The sequence below is a fragment of the Schistocerca nitens genome, chromosome 1, assembly GCF_023898315.1.
Source record: "Schistocerca nitens isolate TAMUIC-IGC-003100 chromosome 1, iqSchNite1.1, whole genome shotgun sequence".
Classification (NCBI taxonomy): Eukaryota; Metazoa; Arthropoda; class Insecta; order Orthoptera; family Acrididae; genus Schistocerca; species Schistocerca nitens.
In genome coordinates this window covers 756,224,142-756,245,947 of record NC_064614.1, presented here as the reverse complement: position 1 = coordinate 756,245,947, position 21,806 = coordinate 756,224,142, and the positions used below count along the sequence as shown (strand labels likewise).

Sequence of the window (21,806 nt, the reverse complement as noted above, 5' to 3'; positions counted from 1 at the left end):
GAATGATGTGGAAATGGGCAAAAGGAGATGTTAGATGGTTGTGAGAAGAGCTAGATAACAGAAAACATTCATAAAAAGAAAGAAAGATAAACAAAAACATGCATAGGTACATAAAAATACAGAAAATGCCCAAAAATATAAAAAATATGCACAAATACATTAAAAACATATAGAAACATGGGAGAAAAGGAGATACGGAAGTATTCATGTGTTGGGATAATAGAAGAGAGTGGGAATGGGAATTGTTTAGGTGGAGGACCACAAGTCTGTGTGGTGTGGGTAAGTGCAGAAAATAATAATCTACATCTATACTCTACAAACCACTGTGAAGTACATGGCAAGGTAAGTCCCAGTGTGACAGATATTATGGTTGTTTAAATGTCTCCATGTGTGCTGTAATTAATATAATATTGTCCTCATGATCCCTGTGGGAGCAAAACCTGGGGAGTTGTAGTATATTCCTAGAATCATCATTTGAAGCCAGTTCCTGAAACTTTGTATGTAGGCTTTTTCAGGACAGTTCACACTATCTTCAGTTTCTTTAAGATCTCTGTGACATTCTTCCATGTTACCATGTGCTGCTCTTCTCTGTATATGTTCAATATTCTCTGTTAGTCCTACATGCTTGAGCAACATTCTAGGATAGGTTGATCAAGTGATTTGTGAGCAATCTCCTTTGTAGATTAGATGCATTTTGCCAGTATTCTATCAATAAAATGAAGTCTACAACCTGCTTTACCCAAAACTGAGCCTACGTTATCATTAAATTTCATATCACTACAAAGTGTTACACACAGGTATTTCAATGAGTTAACCGATTCCAACTGTGAATCACTGATATTACAGTCATATGATATTAAATTTTTTTTTAAGTGCACAATTTTACATTTCTGAACATTTAAAGCAAGTTACCAATCTTTTCACCACTTCAAAAATTTTATCAAGGTCTGGCTGAATATTTATGCAGCTTCTTTTCAGATGGTACTTCATTACAGATGATAGGTGAGGACAAGGGAGGAAGTGGGTTCAACAGGAATAATTATAATTATCAGTGGGAAGATGCTGCATCAATAATCTGTGCGGTCATGAAGCCATGTGTTTGCACAGACGAGGTCACTGATACAGTGTGGTTTGGAAATGTGTGTGGTTTGGAAGGTGATGAATAAACGCAGGAAAGAAGAGAAAGAATGAACACTGATAACAGAAATGTCATACAGAATAGTAAAAAGGAAAACATTCTCACAAGGTTGTGGGATGGAAGAAAAGCTGTTACACGAAATCAAACAATTGAGACTTGAGGTTGGAATATCAACAATATAAGGAAAAGATAGATTGCTACTTACTGTAAAGATGACATGTTAAGTGGGAGGACAAGATTAATCTGTGTAATTCATAGAAACTAGTGCTATGGGGAAGTATACTGATAACACAGGCTATGAAGCACAATCCAGTACACATCATTGTGTGCTACATATAACCCCACTGTCACAAGTCAGAATGAGCTCACCTGGTGGCACACCCTGCACCTGTAGTGCTGTTGCATTGTGTGTGTGTGTGTGTGTGTGTGTGTGTGTGAATGCATATGCGCGCGCGTCCGCGCGTATGGTGTTCTCTCTCCCTAGCTCTGGAGGAGTGGTCCAAAAGGTGTCTGTCTTGTTTATGTGCTGTGGACAACGCAGGTACCCCAACATTTAGGTGAGTTGTTACTGTTACTCTTTTGGTTACTCAATTACGTTGTAGTAATTATGAAAACATATCACAGGGTAAAAAAGTTTCTAATCTAAAATAAAATGATCAAAAAAAGAAATGAGACATCAATTAAACAACGTCTAGCAATAGCTTCCAAGTGTTCGCAGCCTACAAGCTGGAGTACAGCGGACATCAATGAGGTGATATGCATCACCTTTAGAAGTAATGAAGACCTAATCAGTTACATCTAACATATGCTGCTGTATGTGTAACCATATAATGTACTTCCAGGTGCAATATAAATTGCAGTAAGTCATTTGAATGTTGCTATGTAATGGAATTTCTCAGGCTTATCAATAAGTGAAACAGAATGTGCACCTGTCAGGACAAATACTCAATATCTATTTATATGAGGACTCCCTGGAAAGCAACTTCATTTTTGTGTAGCATACTAAGTAAATGGTGGGGAGGGGTGTGGTGACAAAACAGTTGCTTCATTGACTCGTGAAGTAGATTAATTGTGTTTAGAGTTGCAATAGTGAGAAAGCCAGACTACTTTCACCATTCACAGCAAATGCTGCAACTGGAAATCTCACCAAACATGAAATCTATTCTGAAACATTGTTTTTAGCAACAAAAATCTGATATTATTAATGAAACTTGTGCTACATATGGGCTGTGATGAGTGAAGGTTTTGTGTGTCAATGGTTACATTTAAGATAGGGAGTGTGCCTGTTCATGACTATGACAGCAGTGGCAGTTAGTCTGTGGTTGACAAAAAGCTGGGGAACAGAAAGGGGGGGGGGGGGGGGGGCAGGGAGGACAGCATTTCATGACACTTTAACTGCCTGAGTACTGTTTGCAGACTTCTCTGTTTTGGATGAAACTGCGGTGAACAATTAAGGTACCTCGCATTCTGAGCTTATTACAGTATAGGCCTCCTTTCTGAGAACTGTGCAACTCCAAGGGGGACTGCTTCTACTGACTGTCACTGCAGTGCAATTGGAGAAGCCCCACTGAACAGAATCATGGCTGCTGATTGGGCCACAGTTACAAAGACAAAGGAAAAATCAATGATGTGGAGTCACAATGCCTACTGGCTAACCAAAATTAGAAGCATGTCACGTGTAAGCCAGAGAGGTTGGGATGCTGAAGAAATCTTGTTTATAGAATTTATGAAATGGAGAAGGATAATCCATTTGAAGCCGACATTAAGAAAAATGAGCAGATCCAATAAAACAAAATTACATCCAGAAGATCCAATAAAAACATTTGGCAACGCTGTCCAGTAAACAAGAATTGTTCCTCAGCTCAAACGGGACATTTCTGAATATCCAGTCTACAGTGTAGACTCGTCTCAGTATATTGTCACCAGCTGGCTGCTATTTCCAGGCACAGAACTTTTTATGGAGAGAATTTATCAATTTGTTATGAGATATTATAAATGCTTGAATCAGAATGTAGAGAAGCAACACGAAAGTGTAATTTTAAGATATTTCCTAATAACTTTAGCTTTAACTATTCCACTGTGGAAAGAAACGAAGAAAAGTTGGCAAGGAAGTTGCAGACTATCTGTGGTGCAGCTCATCACACTGACCAATGTGATGATTCTCATAACTGACTGACTCAATAGTTCAGAAGGCGCATCTTGCTGTGATGTGAAGATGGTCCATGACGACGTTTGTGTCTTTACAGAGGAAAACAGCAACTATGTAACATACTGTGTGCAACCACATCACAGGTGCTTCAAAGCTAGAGACTGTGTTATAAGAGACTTTTTCTTGGCTGTGCACCACTTGCCCCGGTCAACAGTTTTCCTTGTCTACAGACACCTTAAAAGTTAATGATGAGTAATCACTGCTCCATATCTGGTGTTACGATACAAAATGTGTATGAACATTATGAGACTGTGACAAGAGAAAACATAGGATAATGTTTCCTCGGAGTTAAATTACTTACAAAGAGAGTTTGAACAACAAGATAAACAACTGACCATAACTGGCAATAATTATCTGAAACTTTCAATGCTTTGCCAAATTGTCACATGCACTATGGTATGTACCAAAGTGAAATGATTTTAAATAACTTATGAATGGGCTCTTATTTTAATACTAATGACTTTGTTAGGCTGCTAACTTACAGTCTTCAAATTTCATTCTGGTGCTCAAAGCTACAGCTAACATCACTTACTGCAATCTAATAAAGTATTTAGGTAGACTTAGGTATCATCTAAAGAAGCAGGAAGGAGTAAAAGCTGGCTGACAGGCACATTAACCCTTTCAGTCATGGCATAATCTTATAAGGACATACTAAATACATGCTTAGTAACTTATATTAAACTTTGTTAAATTTTACTATTTGTGATTGTTGTCCCCATATTGTCACACGCAGAGAGTTTATTTGAGATCAGTGTCAACATCTCCTGTCAATCTGTGGTATCAGAAAGTAAAACTGAATGTGCATAGTCACAGGGATGCTTCCCAGTAATCTTTGTACCTCCCATCAGCCGGTTAATATCTTCTAAGTTTTGATAAAAACATTGATTTGTGCGTAGAAAGGTGCGTTCTTGAAGTTGGAAACTAAAAGTGTCTTTCAGAACAAAAGATAAGTGACATATTTATAACTTTATACATTTCTCCAAATGAGGACATTGTGATTGAAAGGTTGTAATAGTGTATAAGTTTAGGACATTATTTTTCTGTCTTTTTAGTTATCTTACGGTGATTCACAATTCCTGAGTCCAAGATAGGTGAAGGCCACTTACAGAAGAAGTAGTTATAGAGCTCCTTAATTCATCTGAAATTGATGATCTATCCGATGACCCTGGCGATAATTTTGAACAAGAGGACAATGATGGAGGTAGGTGTTAGATGTTTTACCTCCTCTGGTGTATTGTAAGCTGAGTAGTCTAGATGCAAAGCTTGCTAACTGCATGCTAAGTGACAATGAGATAATCATGAAACACTCATCCCATCCAGACAACAACGCATTGGCAGCGAGAATGTTATTGTTGTGTACGAATTTGTTACAGTGCAGCCAATTTAAAGCTGAATAAGAAAAATATCCATTCTAATCGTAACAGACTGAAAGGTAGCTTTGAATGTCCAGATTGGTAAGTCTGATGTCTGCTCATGTGCTTTGCTTCCAGACATGGCAGGGCGACAGTCATGCCTATTAGGCATTTGGTGAGCTTTGCACCCAAAGGCAACATGCAGTTAGCTACTTCTGAAACTGAACACGGTTTTCAACAGCCATTTTTTGATGGTCTGCAGCCGGTTTTGTAGCCTGAAACATATTCCATAATATAGGCACTGAAAAAATCTACATCGCTGTGTGGCCACTTCAAAATCGACATAAAATGAATTTAGCAGCTTTTTCATGGGCTACTCAGATGTACATTTTTTATAAGTTTTTCTTTTTGTAATAGCATTTTCTATTATAGGTTCTGGAGATCCCCTTATCATTGGAGCACAAAACAATGACAATGAACAAGACCGTCCTGAAATAGATATTGTATCTGAAACTGATGTGATGGATGCCGTTGATCCTACGAGTGGCATCATAATTTTGGACAATTAACACCTAAAAAGTATGGTGAAGGAAAAGAGAACTCACTTATATGTCTTCTTTTATTGAATGGTATGCCAGCGAATAAGCTTGAGAGTCCCTACCAATTTTTAAGAAAATATTTCACTGATGTTCTTGTGCAGAAATATGTGGAATGCACAGATATTTACGTAGTTTACAAAAGTGTAGGTAATTTTGCTCCTACGACAGAAATGAAATACTTTCACATATTGGTGGGTTGGGTTGTTTGGGGGTGGAGACCAGACAGCAAGGTCATCGGTCTCATCAAATTAGGGAAGGATGTTGAAGGAAGTTGGCCATGCCCTTTCAAAGGAACCATCCTGGCATTTGCCTGGAGCGATTTAGGGAAATCACGGAAAAACTAAATCAGGATGGTCAGACGCAGGATTGAACCGTCATCCTCCTGAATGCGAGTCCAGTGTGCTAGCCACTGCACCACCTCTCTCGGTACTTATTGGAATTCACATTTTGATGGGATACTTGAAATACCCCAGGATTAGATATCACTGGGAGCCACAGCTATGTATTTCCCAAATAGCAGACACTATGTCAATTAGCCACTTTCTAAAACTGAGACAGAATGTCCACTGTCTTGACATAACAAGTGATCCTGATAAAAATGATCGATTTTGGAAAGTCTGGCCAATATACAATTCCATAACAGAATGGTTGCTGAGTTTACCAACAGAATAACTTCTTAGTGTCAACGAGCAAATGGTGCCTTTCAAAGGATTGCTGAATGTAAATCAGTATGTGCAGGGCAAACTGAAAAACTATGGGGAATAAAAATATTTGCACTATATGGAACAAGCTGTCAAATATCTGAATTTGTAATATATCTAGGCTCAATGATAGAACTTGATCCAGCAATGTTAAAAATTTTTGGTCTTGGTGCGTCAGTAGTGATGAAATTAGCAGAAACAATCAATGAAACAAATGTGCTTCTCATTTTCGATAATTATTTCTCAAGTTACAGTCTCCTGTGCAGTACTTAAGAAACAAGAATATGTGTGCAATATGTATGGTGCGCCAAAATCGCTTCAAGAACCCACGATTTTCGAGTGACAAAGACATGAAGTACTGTGGTAGATGCGCTGTTGAGGTACTAAGTGAAGATAGAGAAGTTATAGTAACAAAATGGTATAACAGTAAGCCAGTGGTAACGACATCGAATTTTGTGGTAACTGGACACAATGATGTGTGTAAAAGATGGGATAAAACTGAAAAGAAATATGTTGAAATTGACCGCCCAGAAATTATTCAAGTTTACAATCAACATAAGGGAGGGGTCGACAACATGGATTTTCTTTTCACAGTTTATTGCACATTCATCGGATCGCGAAACTGGACACTTCGCAAGTTTGCTCATGTGATTGATATCGCATGTGTAAATGCATGATCTGAGTACAAGAAAAACACATCAGAATTATATGTTCCTAAAAATAAGATCACTGATTTGCTTTGCTTTATGGCAAGTGTGGCCAAAGTACTAACAAAAATAGATCAGCCAGCTGCCATAAAAAGGGGGCGTCCCACTAATGATAGTCCAATGCCATCTCCAAGTATTTCAAAAAGAGCCAATGCGGAAGTTCATCCAGAAGATGATGTTTGTGTGGACAACACTGGGCACCTTCCAGTGGTCGCTGACAAAAAAATCTTTGGACAGGTGAAGAAACCAGGTTGCAAAGGCAAAACCAAATTTTATTGTGTAAACTGTAGCATTCACTTACGTCTGGATAGGAGAAAAAAATGTTTCTTTGATTATCATTCTTCACAAGTGTGAAACCATGGTTTATGTATATAATCATTAAGTAGGCTTTGTGTAATTTATGTATTTTGGTGAAATAAAATAAAATACTTTGACTTTTCGACTTATACTGCACCCACTTGAACACAATGTCCTCATTTGAGGGATGCATTGTATCCGACGTTGGGGGGCACCTCGGAATATTTTATACATCTGAAAAATAATTTAATTTAAAGGACTGGATAGCAAAGTCATTATTTTTTTTTTCAGGAAAAAATAATTCGTGACTGAAGGGTTAAAAAGAAACAGTATTCATTTTTTTTAATTCATTGAAAGAAAGGAAAATATGGGAAATGGAAGAAAGCATCAGATGAAAAAATATCCTTCCAAATGAAAAAGTATCCTTCCAAATCCTGGATCAACAGATCTAAGAAGCAGGAAAGAATTTGCAGAAAACGGTTGTTCCTTGCATTTAAACAAGGGGATAGAGAAAATTTTTCTTCTTCTTTCAACACTTGTATGTCTTACTCTGTTTTCTCCATTTTCTGATTTACCTCTTCCTGATAAGCAATTTAAAAAAATTCTTAATGTTAAGAGTGCCAACCGTGAGTCTAATTTGCGTATCTATCAAAAATGTTTCAGTGAACGGCATGGATATTCTTTTGTGATTTCAGTTCTATTACACATTTCTTTTTACTTTCTTATTTAATGGATGTACAGTATTTATGTCAAAATAATGTGAATAGCTCTTATGATGCTTCTTGATAGATCACAATCAGAAACATGCAGGTACAGAATTTCATAAGGCATGGAATTCATAAATATGCTGACAAAGAAGCCATATCTTCAACTTTATCAATTTTATATGAAAAAAGAGGGAACAATAAAACACTTATTTACTGTGTCAATGGTATACCAAAAATATCCCCCTATTAGAAAATTAATAATGTGTTATGCCTCTGTCCTAGTGTGTACAAAATTCTACATGTGCCTCTACATTTTCAAAGTTGCATTTCCCAGAATCACAAAAAACAAATTTGGAATATCAATATAATGGAATGCTACCTTTCCCAAGATCGCTAAACTGCAACAATGAAAGTCTGAAACATATATTCTTTTGCTGACTGTCAGAAATATGTAAAATTTTTATAGCGAATAATTCCATGAAATGGACATGCATTATACAACATTCAGTCAAATTAAAGTATTGTGGTTATGATCACTCAAAAAATGTGATTGATTGTGTTAGTATATGAATTCTGTAAACAAATCCATGGTAAATGATGAACTTAGTGGTGACCAAAAGATATTCAGTGTATGAGACCTTTGAGTTGTCTAAGATAATTACTTATTGCTTACAATTATGCAATTTATGCAAGTACCATGCATCATCATCTCATAAAACTACCATGCCTACTGAGCCAACTGTGTCTGTAAGATATTATATAATTTAAATGTGGTAAAACTGAACACAAATTTGTAATTAAGGAAATGCATACCTAATGTATGCCATTTTGATTATCAGGAGCAACGGATAACTCACAATAAAATTTGGACAATCCTGTCAATTCACAGGAGTGAAAGAGAGATGCAGATTTTCATTTTTCAACACAAAGCAAATATGTTAAACTTCACTGTATTATTCTCTGTACATATCAGTCATGGAACAATCTTTTTGAATTGTTGGGAATTATTGCCACTATGAAAGATAATACGTTCTAGAAACAGTAAAGTTTTCCAGTGTGAAAATTAGGTAATCTCAAACATGAAGTAATCTCTTCATAGTAACTCCAATTCATCATTACAACAATTAACTATAACAAATTTACACATGCTTAAAAGGAAACAAATTTTGAGGACAAATGGAAGCAGCTCACTGTATCTCTACCCGCATCTGAAGAAAGAAGTTCAGTCCACAGCACTAATAACCTCATACAGGGAATACAATGTGTATATCAATTTAAACATAATAATAATAATAACAATGATTACAACAATGTTTTCCTAAAATAAAATACTACTGTGTGTGTTTACAAAAACATGCAAACATGTCTTTAAAAACAATCTGTGCCACCATTTTCCTTGTATGTGAAAAACAAACATTAACAAAATAAATAAATACATAAATATACAAACATTTTCTATAAAATCTGAGACAAAAAAGGAAAGGAACATATATAAAATTGTTAAAAATCCTGTTACCATTCATAAACAATCAAAAGAACACATACTTGCTGCTCGTGTAGCTGTTTAACGACAGTGGAGAATGGAATTACAAGCATTATAAAATAGCATTCCAATTTCAGCCTTGATAATACTGTTTCCCTGGGCCATTTTGCAATTTAATGCCTTTTCTCTCACAAAGTTCCCTGTCACCATGAAGCTCCCAATGTGGAACAAGAACACTAAAGAGAATTCCTAACAACAAAAATTTAACAGGAATACATTTGCTCTCTGATCTTTTCCCTCTGGCCATTACAAGTCTACAGTTACCCAACAATACCTGCTGTTTAATACTGAACATATGTTTTCTGAAAATACTGTGAATGTTTCTGAAATTTCACTTTGTTCCATATATAGAATTTAAGTATCTCCTTCAAAATATACATTCTTCTGTAAATATCACGACATATTCTCAACAACAGGATGTATTATTTACACAGAAAGAATAACTACACATTAATTTACTTGAAACTGCTAAAGATCACCTACATTATAAAACAGAATCACAAAGCCCATTTCTGCTTCAGCATAAGAGCACAACAGAACTTCTCAAACTTCACAATTAAAGGCGGTTCCCAGTTTGTTGTGGACTAGATACGTAAAAGTTCTGCAATAAACAAGCAAAGCAAACAAAAATCAACATAAAAGCATTCAAAAATGTGCTAAAGTAATTAGTGCAAAATCTAATAATTATTATAAAATAGTGCAATTCATTTTGGCATGCCTGTGCACAAATGCAAATACTATGCAGTTTAAAGATGTTTGACAAAAGTGGTTGAAAAAAAATTGTGACCCAGTATGAGATCTGTAGCAGGTCAAATATTTATGGTAATTAAAAAGTACTAACTATCAACTTTGTAACTATGGCATCTGTGCACAACTGTGTCAATGTGTTTGGAGGTATTTAAAATAAATTTACATAAATCACTATTTTCAAATATTTGTACACAAGTAGGAATATGCCGTGATGTAAACAAATGAAAAGCTCAAGATTAAATTAAATTTATAACAAAACAAAGAATACTCAGCAAGAAATAATGAGATCTGTTACATGGAATGGAGTACAGTAGACTTAACCTATCAGCTTGTTCACAACACGTCTTTAATATAGAAGAGTGTATTTTTGTTTGTTTGTTTGTTGACATTACAACTCAAAATCATGATTGCTTTTAAACTAATAACATTTCTAAGTGTCCCAGTTTTCTGGACTGGGTCTAAAATACTTGAAGCCAATTGTGAAATTGATAAAGTTTATCATGTCTAATGAAGGATTTAACAACCGCAGCAAAATGGTCCTCAAACTAGTTATCTACTGACAGACATTCCACAAAGCCATCCATAATTCTCTAATGTTGGAAAATATTATGAACTAAAATCATAGATCCAAACTAAATGTCAGAGGTTACACTTTTTCACCAACTTCATCAGTGCTTTTACAAGTACTAACCCATCTTGGCAAAATTGCCAGAATAAAAGACCGGGGAGGACACGAGCCAGAAGAATGAAACATGATAGAATGTATAAATATTAGTGGACAGACTGGTTGATGATAGAAACTACACTGAAATAATTGTTTTGTGAGGGACTATTTATGGTACAGAATTGCCGCAACGTGCATAATGTGTTCAGCAGTAACACAACTGACTATAGTTTAAATAATTTTATTGGAACTATGTAACATATTGGTTGGACGATAATAGCCCGTGGGTTGCAAATGTACTGAGCATTTGTAAATTAAGATACAGCATGCAAATCTAGCATGATGAAAGTGCTGTTCTTCGATGTTCAAAACAAGTCTTTGTATTTAATATAAAACAATTTTTTTTTTCAGATGTATGATGAATCAAACAAAAGATGGGAGGAGGAAACAGTAATGTTTAACATCTTATAAATAGTGGAGTACTAGCTCAGATAAGGGAAGGAAAATGGTTGTTTCATTTTCTGAGGAACTGTGGAAAATGTAAATCTGGATGACCAGACAAGGAGTTGAACCACCGTCCTTCTGATTGTGAGTCCAGTGTTTGACCAGAGGGCCACCTCACCTGGTGCTACAATCACACAATGACCTAAATTTAATGATACTATGTTTTGATTAAATTACAAATGATCAGCACAATTGTGCTTGCATTCCTGAGCTGATTGTTTCTTGTCAAAGACATGCACTGAAAAATTGGACCAACAAAAGGTGACAACCCCAAGACCAGTTAAATTTATGACCCTTTGAGAAATAAAATCCTTGCATAAAAATAATACACAATTTAAATTTTAGTAGATGATACAAAATGAGAACGTATTAAAACAGATGCAAGTGTCACAGGAATCCACTGCCATTAAAATTTTTAACTTGTGTTTAGGCAGATGACTGGAGGACACAGTTCCAAATTCTGATATTATCAGGCATAAGATACAGGACACATGTTATCTACAGCTTGTATGAACACCATATAGAAGTTCTAAGTCAAAGGAATGAGAGGGGAGGCAGGGACAACAGTTGAACAGAGAGTATGAGGGAGGGTTGTAGCTTATCTCTCATGTAATTCAAACTGTGCATAGAGCGAATGATAAAGGGAGCTAAGGAGAAATGTTCACCCTGAAGTAATAAAAACTTTTCAACAATAACACTGTAATCTGTCAGAGATGGCAAATTAACTGTAAGATCAGATGGTGTATTGGACAGTATATCGAAAAAGATTATGAAATGATCATGAAAAAAAATAAAATAAAAAATAAAAAAAATAAAACTACATTAATGGAATACAGATGTCAAATAAGATGGCAGAGGGAATTAGATTAGGAAATGACACATTAATAGCAGCAGTTTTTCTATTTGGGTAGTAAAATAACTCACAGTGAAAGAAATAAACAGTGTATAAAATGTAGACTGTAAACTGCAAGAAAAGTTTTTCTGGAAAAGAGAAACATGTTAATATCAAATTTAAATTTACAAGCTAGGAATTCATATTTGAAAGTACTTGTCTCAAATGTAACATTATATGGAAGTGATATGTGGACAATACATAATACAGACAGGCAGAGAATGGGAGGTTTTGAGATTTGGTGTTACAGAAGACTATTGAAAATTAGCTGGATACATCAAAAACTAAACAAGTGATGCTGAATGGAACTGAGGAGAAAAGAAAGTTATAGCATAACTTAAATAAAAGTTGGAATAGATTAATAGGACACATACCGAGTCACCAAGGAAAATTTTATTTGATAAGCTAGAGTACAAGGAGACCAAGGCTTGAATACAGTATACAAATTAAACTTGCAGTGGTTACACAACCATGGGAAGATTTGCATGGGACAAACTAATCTGGAGAGGTGCACTGAACCACTCCTCAGACTGATAACCACAACACACAGTATTAAAGGAACAAACATGTTAAGTATTACACAAAGCAAGATTGATGCCATGATTGCGGAATGCTCATCCATGGTGCATTAGCGGAAAAAAAAATTAAAATTCCTGAATTTTTTTCTGGATTTCCTGGTTAAAAAAACAATTTTTCCCACGTGAAAATGCACTTCTTCCATGGTGAAATTCAAAATTTTTCCATGATAAGTGACAATATACTTTCCCTCAGAGCTGTAAAAGTATCACTCCTTTCAATGGTAATAATTTTATACATCAGCATAGAACTTTCCGGGTCTACAGAGAATGAAAAAACTCGGGTGGGGGTCGGAGGTGGGGGGGGGGGGGGGGGAGGGGGGGATTTTTGGAAATATCTTTGATGTGCAGCAACATTTACACTGCATATTTTTGTATTCGTATTACAAAAGTATAGTGTCAAATTCTATCAAACACAGCATGCTAGTTTCTGAAGCATTGAAATCGAGATTGAAACACGCTTTTGTAAGCCAATCATAGGTCATGTCACATGATCCCACCAGCCAATGACAGCAAATATTCAGAGCATAGGACACGTGATGTAGTCAGCCACCAATAATATCACTGTTAAGTAGCATCAACACACAAATACATACATCAAAAAAAGTTGTGCATCACCTCAGTTCCGAGAGTTCAGGAACCTGTACAGAAAATTGGAATACAGATCAAAATAAACATCATTTCTGCTCTTTTTATTGGTCATGAAAACCACACAGTGCATGTCGTACCACCATACAGCGAGACCTTCAGAGGTGGTAGTCCAGACTGCTGTACACACTGATACCTCTAATACCTTGTAGCATGTCCTCTTGCATTGATGCATGCCTGCATTCGTTGTGGCATACTATCCACAAGTTTATGAAGGTACTGTTGGTCCAGATTGTGCCACACCTCAATGGCGATTCGGTGTAGAACCCTCAGAGTGGTTGGTGGGTCACATCGCCCATAAACAGCCCTTTTCAATCTATCCCAGACATGTTTGACAGGGTTCATGTCTGGAGAACATGCTGGTCACTCTAGTCAGGCGATGTCATTATGCTGAAGGAATCCATTCAGAACATGGGCACTATGGGGGTGCAAATTGTCATCCATGAAGACGAATGCCTCGCCAATATGCTGCCGATATGGTTGCACTATCAGTCGGAGAATGGTCTTCACATATCGTACAGCTGTTACGGCGCCTTCCATAACCACCAGCGACGTACATTGACCCCACATAATGCCAAACCAAAACAACAGGGAACCTCCGCCTTTCTGCAATCACTGGAGCATGTGTCTAAGGCATTGAGCCTGACTGGGTTGCCTCCAAACACATCTCTGAGGATAGTCTGGTTAAAGGCATATGCAACACTCATCAGTGAAGAGAACATGATACCAATCCTGAGCTGTCCACTTGGTATGTTATTGGGCCCCTCTGTACCGTGCTGCATGGTGTTATGGTTGCAAAGATGGACCTCTCCATGGACTTTTGGAGTTAAGTTGCGCATCATGCAGCCTATTGCGCACAGTTTGAGTTGTATAGCAACATCCTGTGGCTGCACGAAAAGCATTATACAACATGGTGGTGTTGCTGTCAGCTTTCCTCTGAGCCATAATAGGTAGCAGTCACCCGCTGCAGTAGTAACCCTTGGGCGGCCTGAGCGAGGCATGTCGTCGACAGTTCCTATCTCTCTGTATCTCCTCCATGTCCGAACAACATTCTCTGATTCACTCCAAGACACCTGGACACTTCCCTTGTTGAGAGCCCTTCCTGGCACAGAGTAACAATGCGGATGCAATCGAACTGCGGTATTGACCGTCTAGGCATGGTTGAACTACAGACAACACAAGCCATGTTCCTCCTTCCTGGTGGAATGATTGGAACTGATCGGCTGTTGGACCCCCTCTGTCTAATAGGTGCTGCTCATGCATGGTTGTTCACGTCTTTGGGCAGGTTTAGTGACATCTCTCAACAGTCAAAGGGACTGTGTCTGTGATACAATATCCAAAGTCAACGTCTGTCTTCAGGAGTTCTGGGAACCAGGGTGATGCAAAACTTTTTTTGATGTGTGTAGGAAAAGTTAACAGTTTAAATTAACATCCATAGTGTAGCTACAAGAAAAGCTAAGCTTTCACATGTAATATGAATCTTTTTGTGTATATTACCCTTTAAGATACATCAAACGAATGTGCCAGTAAAATTTTAAATATTTACATTAATGTCTGGTCTTCTGAGCTCGAAATTCTTCTAAGTGGCTGGTCCTCAATGTACTAAGTTTTAAATGAGAGTCAAACACTCTGTGACTTAAGAAATTCATTGCAGCTGACGTAGCCCGTCCGTCTGTTCATATACAAGGGTCATCCACAAAGTAAGTTCTGTTTCTATTTCTATCCATGGCAGTGCTACGATCGCAGTTCCGAGCATGCACGGCAGTTACTCTGACTCAAGGAAAAGACATGTACGCCACTTTCAGATCACTGCTGATGATGTGTGTTTTGTAGTGCTTCTTTATAATGTCAGCCGTAATTGAAAATGCCGTTGTGTGTGGAATCAGATCTGTGATTCGTTTTCTAAATGCAAAGAAAGTTAAACCAAAGGAAATTCATCGGCAAATCTGCAAGGTTTACAGACAAAATGCTATGAGTGATTCAATGGTTAGAAGATGGGTCACATTGTTCAATGAAGGATGTGATCCAGTGCACGATGAAGAATGAAGTGGACACTCATCTGTGTATACTGATGAACTAGTTCACACAATTGAAGAGAAGATTAAGCACAACCATAAGTTTACACTTAGTGTCCTTGCTATGGAAGTTCTGCAAATCTCACTATCACTAATTCATGAAATTGTTACTGAAAAACTGAAATTTCGAAAACTTTGCTCATGTTGGGTACCCAAAATTCTTGCTGAACAACACAAAAAACAATGGATGGGCAGGGGGGGGGGGGGGAGGGGAAGCAATCAATGGAATGGGGGCACAATTCATCCCCAACTAAGGTTAAGCCTCAGCAAATCTTGACAACTTGAAAAGTCATGTGCACCATTTTTTGGAACAGAAAAGGCATTTTGCTGATTGATTTCTTCCCACGAAGCCAAACAGTTAATGCACACGGTTACTGTGAGACCATTAACCCTTTGACTGCTGTGGACATGTTAACTCGCCCTGCCTCGCCGTTCCCCTGGTGTGCCTGACGTGTATACACGCGGCCTTCCCACCGCTAGGGACGAGTTTAGGCGCACTGAGTCACAGCTACCTGAGCGCTACGGACATGTATATACGCAGAGCTGTCTTTCCAACTTGTTCTTCTTGTAGCTGTTCAGTGGTCTGACTGTGTAGTTCGAGAGTGCATATATCTTTGTTGCTGTGTTTGCTCTTTGCAGAATTTGACTTAGATTCCTGTATTTTTGTCAGTTTTCTTGTTTTCTACATGAGAAATGTCATGTCGTGGTTGCACAGATAAAGAAATCCTGGATATGGTCACTAACAGCGACAGTGTGTGCGAATTATCTGACATTGCTAACAGAGATGAGTCTTCAACAGAATCTCGAAGCTGTAGTCCTCAGCCCTTTACATCAGAGGGGAGAGCAAGAATTACAGTCAGCAGTTCCTCTGAATCCGAGGAATCAGATAGCGACAGTGAAACAGTTCAGAAAAGAGCGCGCATAAGTGACACAGTTGACTGGAAAGAAACTGATTTCCAGCCGTTAAACCATTATTTCGATGACTCGAGTTCAGCACACAAATATCAGTTAGATACTGACCCAAGCATTCTTTCATTTTTTGTGATATTTATGTCTCAAGAACTGTTGCAATTTATTGCAGATGAAACAAATCGTTTTTACGTTTACACCAGAGAAAATACTACAGAATCTGTGAATTCTCGACTGTCAAACTGGAAAGAAACTGGATTTGAGGAAATGTATTGTTTTGTTGCTGTTTGCCTTCTAATGGTGCAAGTTAAGAAGTTAAAATTAAGTGATTATTGGTCCAGAGACACACTTTTGAACACACCAGTTTTCAGTGAAATTATGTCCTGAGGCCGTTCTTGTCTACTTCTGAGAACGTTACACTTCAGTGATAACTCTGCAAGTACAGGAGGTGACAGTCTATTTAAAATTAGGAAGATTGTTGACAATGTTCGTAAGATGTTTCGTAATTCATTTTACCCACATCACAAGCTTTGTATAGATGAAAGTCTCTTGCTGTTCAAAGGATGATTATCTTTTGAGCAATTTATTCTAACCAAGCGAAGTAGATTCGGAATAAAGACATTTGTACTGTGTGACTGTCAGAGTGGGTATATTACTGAGCCTTGTCACGGCTCAGTTCATTCGATTTACCCGCGAGATTATTTCACTTGTTTTCACCGCAGCGATAGGGGGCGTGATCGCTGAGCGCTGGTCGAAGCAAGAGTTTTGGAGGATGGCTCGGTCGGGAGATGGGACAGGACGGAAGCAGCAGAGAGTCAACTGGTGCCTGCCGATTAAGGACTGCAATGAGTATGGCTGTTTGCGAGCATGTGGGGAGGACGAAATGCTCACTTGCTTAGCGTGGTTCTCCATGACCAGCTGTTGTTTGTTGGGCCTAGCACTCGAGTGTAACAGGAAACTGCATTGGTGTGGTTCTTGTCACTTGGCTAAGGCTGAAATTTTCATATACTTTTATTATATTTAATGATCATTACTTTGTTATGTGGTTGGTACTTGTAGCCAACATTTTGTGATTTGAAATACTTCAGAGAATATCATCATGTGCCAGGTGTCTACTGTGAATAATTCTTAATTTGTTTCATAGTGTATGGCACGGTATTCACTATCATCGATCATTTTATGAAAGTTCTGTCCAAATTATTATTACATTAGACTTTGTTAAAATCGGTGCGTTTCAATTGCAAATTTCTTAATTCTACTAATATTGCTTGGGATAAACCCATCTATTTCTTGACATTGCCATATTAGTGTATTAAGTTGTGTTTCTTCTCGAGACTGACTGAATTGATTTTGGAACACGTGGGGGCGAGTATTTAAATGAAAATTTGCTAGATAACACAACCATTGTGAGATTGAAAACTTGACAATGTTTACTCATGTCACCAATCGTTAATGTTATTTCTGTCTTGTAGCTTACTTAACTGATACAAAATAATTTAGAAATTTTGTGTATTTGTCACGACAGGTGAGCTGATGTCATATGAGAGAAAAATAAGTGACATTTGTGTAGGGTTTACGTAAGCTTAAGTGAAATCAGGAGGTTTAAAAAAAAACTGATTATCATTGCCACTTTTTTTTTTAAGCAGGCAGTAGGGAATTTGTTGCACTCTTGCCAAATTGGATTTTTTTAAGGTTTGATTTACATGTAGTACAAATCACAAATTCAATATTTTTCTGGTGTAATTGTTAATATTTGTACATGTTGCACTACTGTACGATATAATATACCAGAGTGGGGCAGGATGTTCTTCTAGAGAATGTTTTTTTTTTAAAATAATTTTATTGCTAAAATTTCCTTTTAAACTGTTAATTGTATTAACTTGGATGTATAACCAATTACTGTTAAATAATAAATTTGTGTCAACGAGGCTTGGACCAAATAAATGTGCCTACACCTTCCCCATCCTGGCTCTGCTACCGTCTGTACACCACAATTATAGATTTTATTCTATATACAGGTGCAACAACGGAAATTGGGTTCCACAATTTGGGAAGAAGTGGTGACGTAGTGGCAACTCTATGGACCATATTTGGAACAGGGCCATATTCTATATGTCGATAACTGGTACTCCAGCACGGACCTGTTCCTCTGGCTTCACAACCATGGAACAGCTGCATGTGGCACTGTTTGTAAGAACAGACACAACATGCCAAAACTGCAGAAGAAATTAAAATGAGGAGAAACTGAGTTTAGGTCCACTGACAAGGTCCTTGCTATCAAGTGGTGCGATAAGAGAAGAGGTGTACATGTTGAGCACAAGTCACATGACACAAATGGTTGAAAAAGAGAAGACTGTCAGAAGTACTGGCGAAAAAATAAAGAAACCAAAATGTATTGAAGATTACAATTCGAGTACAGGCGCAGTTGACCGTAGTGATGTATTACTGAGCTCAGTGGGATCAGTGCTTAAGACTGTGAAATGGTATAAGAAATATTTTTTTCACATTCTGGATTTGTGCATTCTGAATGCCCATGCTCTCCAACAGTCAGGAACAGGGCGAAAAATGGCACTCGCAGAGTTTCTCCTTTCTCTCGTAAGGGAGACTGTAAAAAAATATGCTACAGAACGGAGAAAAGCTGGTAGGGGAAGGCGCTACAATGACGAGAATCCTCTGCAATTCACAGGGAGACATTTTCCGGCTGTTATCGTGAGTGAACATTCACAGAAAAGTACGCTAATGTGCAGATGCGTGGTTTGCATGAAACAGTAAGTGCGCTGCGAAACTATATACCAATGCCAAACTTGCAACGTTCCATTATATGTTGCACCCTGCTTTGAGACTTATCATACAAGGAAGCATTACTTATCATTGGGAACTAAATCTAAGATGATTGAGATGGCGCAATATCTGTACTGTGACAAATGTAATTACGCGGAGTACATTGCGCCAGTAGAGCAAAACCCATATGTTAATCTGCATACGATACATTTAAATTATTAACATGTAACATGGACAGTTATATTCTTTTATCCTTACTAGTACAAATGTAGATCACACTCGGTCTACTTGTACAAAAGATGTTTTCCATAACTGGCGTTTAGCCTTTGATCAAAGAGAAACAACATGCCAAAGTTAAAACTCTCTTCTCAGTGCGATTTTTCTTGCTACTTTGCCTCTGTTGTTCGCCGATATTGAAAATTAAACTCATTGTTCTGGGGAGGGTGGGGGCGTAAAATTTGTTGTTCGAATGAGACTGGCTTTGAAGCATTAATAGAAAACTGTATTTGAAAAAGAATTATCGAATACACCCTGCTTTCATCTTCTCATAAAAATCAACATCTTTTCTACTAATTTGTAGATTATTGGAAAATAGTAGGGGAATAAAAATTTTTATTCTGTATCATAGTGCAGTCAATTTATTGCACTTTAAATTTCATGTTCATCATGTGTTCACACTACTAGATATGCTAACCCGAAGTTTACATTGTTTTCGGTCCCGATTTTCGCTCCCAACTTTCATTCCAGTTTTACAGTTTGGTATGTTTTATGGAGCATAGTTTTTTAGCAAAATCGGAACAAAAATACCACATTTTTGATGTTTTTACAGAATCTTCAATTTTGTGCTTAATTCATTCAGTACTGAAAAGTTCTATGGAAATGAAACTTTATATTTAAAAACCTTGTTTTGTTAGGTTACTACGCGCTAAGTTTCACGTTCATCATAGCATTAGTTCAGGAGATGCAAGAAGCCCAACTTCAAAATTTTTTTGGGTGTCTATTTTTTTGGCTGATTTACCTACAATTTTTTGGCTCAATATGGTTCGTAAAATTCTTTTCATTATTACTCTTGAGAGAATGCATAAAGTTGTACAAGATGGCTAAATTTTATTTCTTTACAAAAACTATTGCCCGAGATATTACAGCTCAAAGTTGCCAAAAATTCAAACTGTATCTGCACGAGTCGTATTCAGCCGAGAAATATTCAGCATAGGGCAGGTTGAGCAGTGCGGGCCGATCTGGTCCCAGCAGTGGCTCCAAGAGACAGGCATGCAACGCAGGTGGTGCGCCTTCGGCAGTCAAAGGGTTAAGTAATTGCGCCTCGCAATAGAGAACAAGCACCAAGGATTACTGTCACAAGGTGGTGTTTTTTTCCACGGTAATGCCCGACCTCACACAGCGAATGTGACCAAACAGCTCTTACGGGAATTTCACTGGGACGCGTTTGATCATCAGCCATACAGCCCGGACCTCGCTCCTAGTGACTTTCATCTCTTCTTACACCTACAATCTGTCCTTGGTGGTCAACACTTCAATGATGATGAGGAGCTGAAAGAACATGTTACCACATGGTTGAATACACAGGTGACAACCTTCTATGAAGAAGGCATACAGAAACTTGTACCACGCTATGGCAAGTGCCTACAAAATGTCAGAAGGTATGTAGAAAAGTAGTTTAACAGTTGTAGATTTTTTACAAAAGATATTTTTTCTGTATCTGTACATGTTTGTTTTATATAACCAAACAGAACTTACTCTGTGAACATACCTCGTATTATTAAGAGATCTTACATGATGTCGTAAAAGAAACAGAACATCAGAGGATGCTGAGCTTCGGAATTTCGTAAACCATATTAAAACGTATAATTCAGCTTAAAGTGCACATTCATATGTCCATACTGACAATGGAGTGGTCCCAACCTGATATTAAGCTTCTCAGTGTGGTTTTTGGGATGCAAATTTTCTTGGAGTACCAGTACTATATTATGTTGGTTCTTTATCATCGTGTAATGCCATACGAGCCAAAACATGAAAATGTGCACATGAAATTCAGTGAATGGTTGAAACTAACCAATAGGTTTAATGAAACATTTTGTGCCTCTGCCGAAAAGATAAATAAAAGCCACTTTTATTTAGCAAACCAACAAAAATAACTTTTTTGTTCCGCAAGATGATTAATGTTCTATTGCTAAAAACATAGGAATAAAATTAAATCAGAAAACTGAAACCAACAACATATTTTAGCCTTTGGTAATTACGTGAATGTATTTTAATTCAGTTGACAGCTCTTAGCCACAGAAATCCATTTTCCTTTAATTGACATGAGAACTGTAAACGAGGAGGAAACAACAAAATCACTAAACGTAAAAACAGCTCATGTGGAGACTAACCCCCACCCCACTACAATCCATACTGCTCTGCGCATGCACAAATATGGCATTTTGGGTGCGCCAGAAAAAATTTTCAGGGTAGCATATGGTTGCTTGTTACTACTGCTGATACAGCTAACAGCCACACTTCAAGTAGCTGGAAGTGGGAAAACGTGCAGGCCATGGCCATACGCAAGTCAACTGCACATGGCAGCTGCTCAAGTGAACTTAATTAATGCAAATGGTTGTGATATCATGTTCATCGGCATCAGTTTATTGTTATGAAGTATTCCGTAGTCTTTGTCCTAAAGCCTTTGACACATTTTGCTATTTATCAGTTCTTACCTGTCAAAATTACAAAAATTTAACTGAAGACTAAAACAATG

At 37.4% G+C, this 21,806-nt stretch overlaps 1 protein-coding gene across 4 annotated transcripts in view; it reads right to left on the bottom strand.

Moving 5' to 3' along the window:
• LOC126260893 (sodium/hydrogen exchanger 7) overlaps positions 1–21,806 on the bottom strand; it is a 174,772-nt gene that overhangs the window by 50,802 nt on the left and 102,164 nt on the right. The window contains exon 15 of one of the 4 annotated variants that reach the window (XR_007546661.1): positions 9,737–9,854. The exons of 2 other annotated variants lie outside the window; for them this stretch is intronic. Coding sequence is in view for 1 of the 2 variants with exons in the window: in XM_049958361.1 (XP_049814318.1) it covers positions 9,810–9,854 (45 nt within the window). In the remaining variant the exon portion in view is untranslated. Of the gene's footprint in view, positions 1–8,644; positions 9,855–21,806 lie in introns of those variants that run through there. One more of the 4 variants, XM_049958361.1, reaches the window with a different exon arrangement.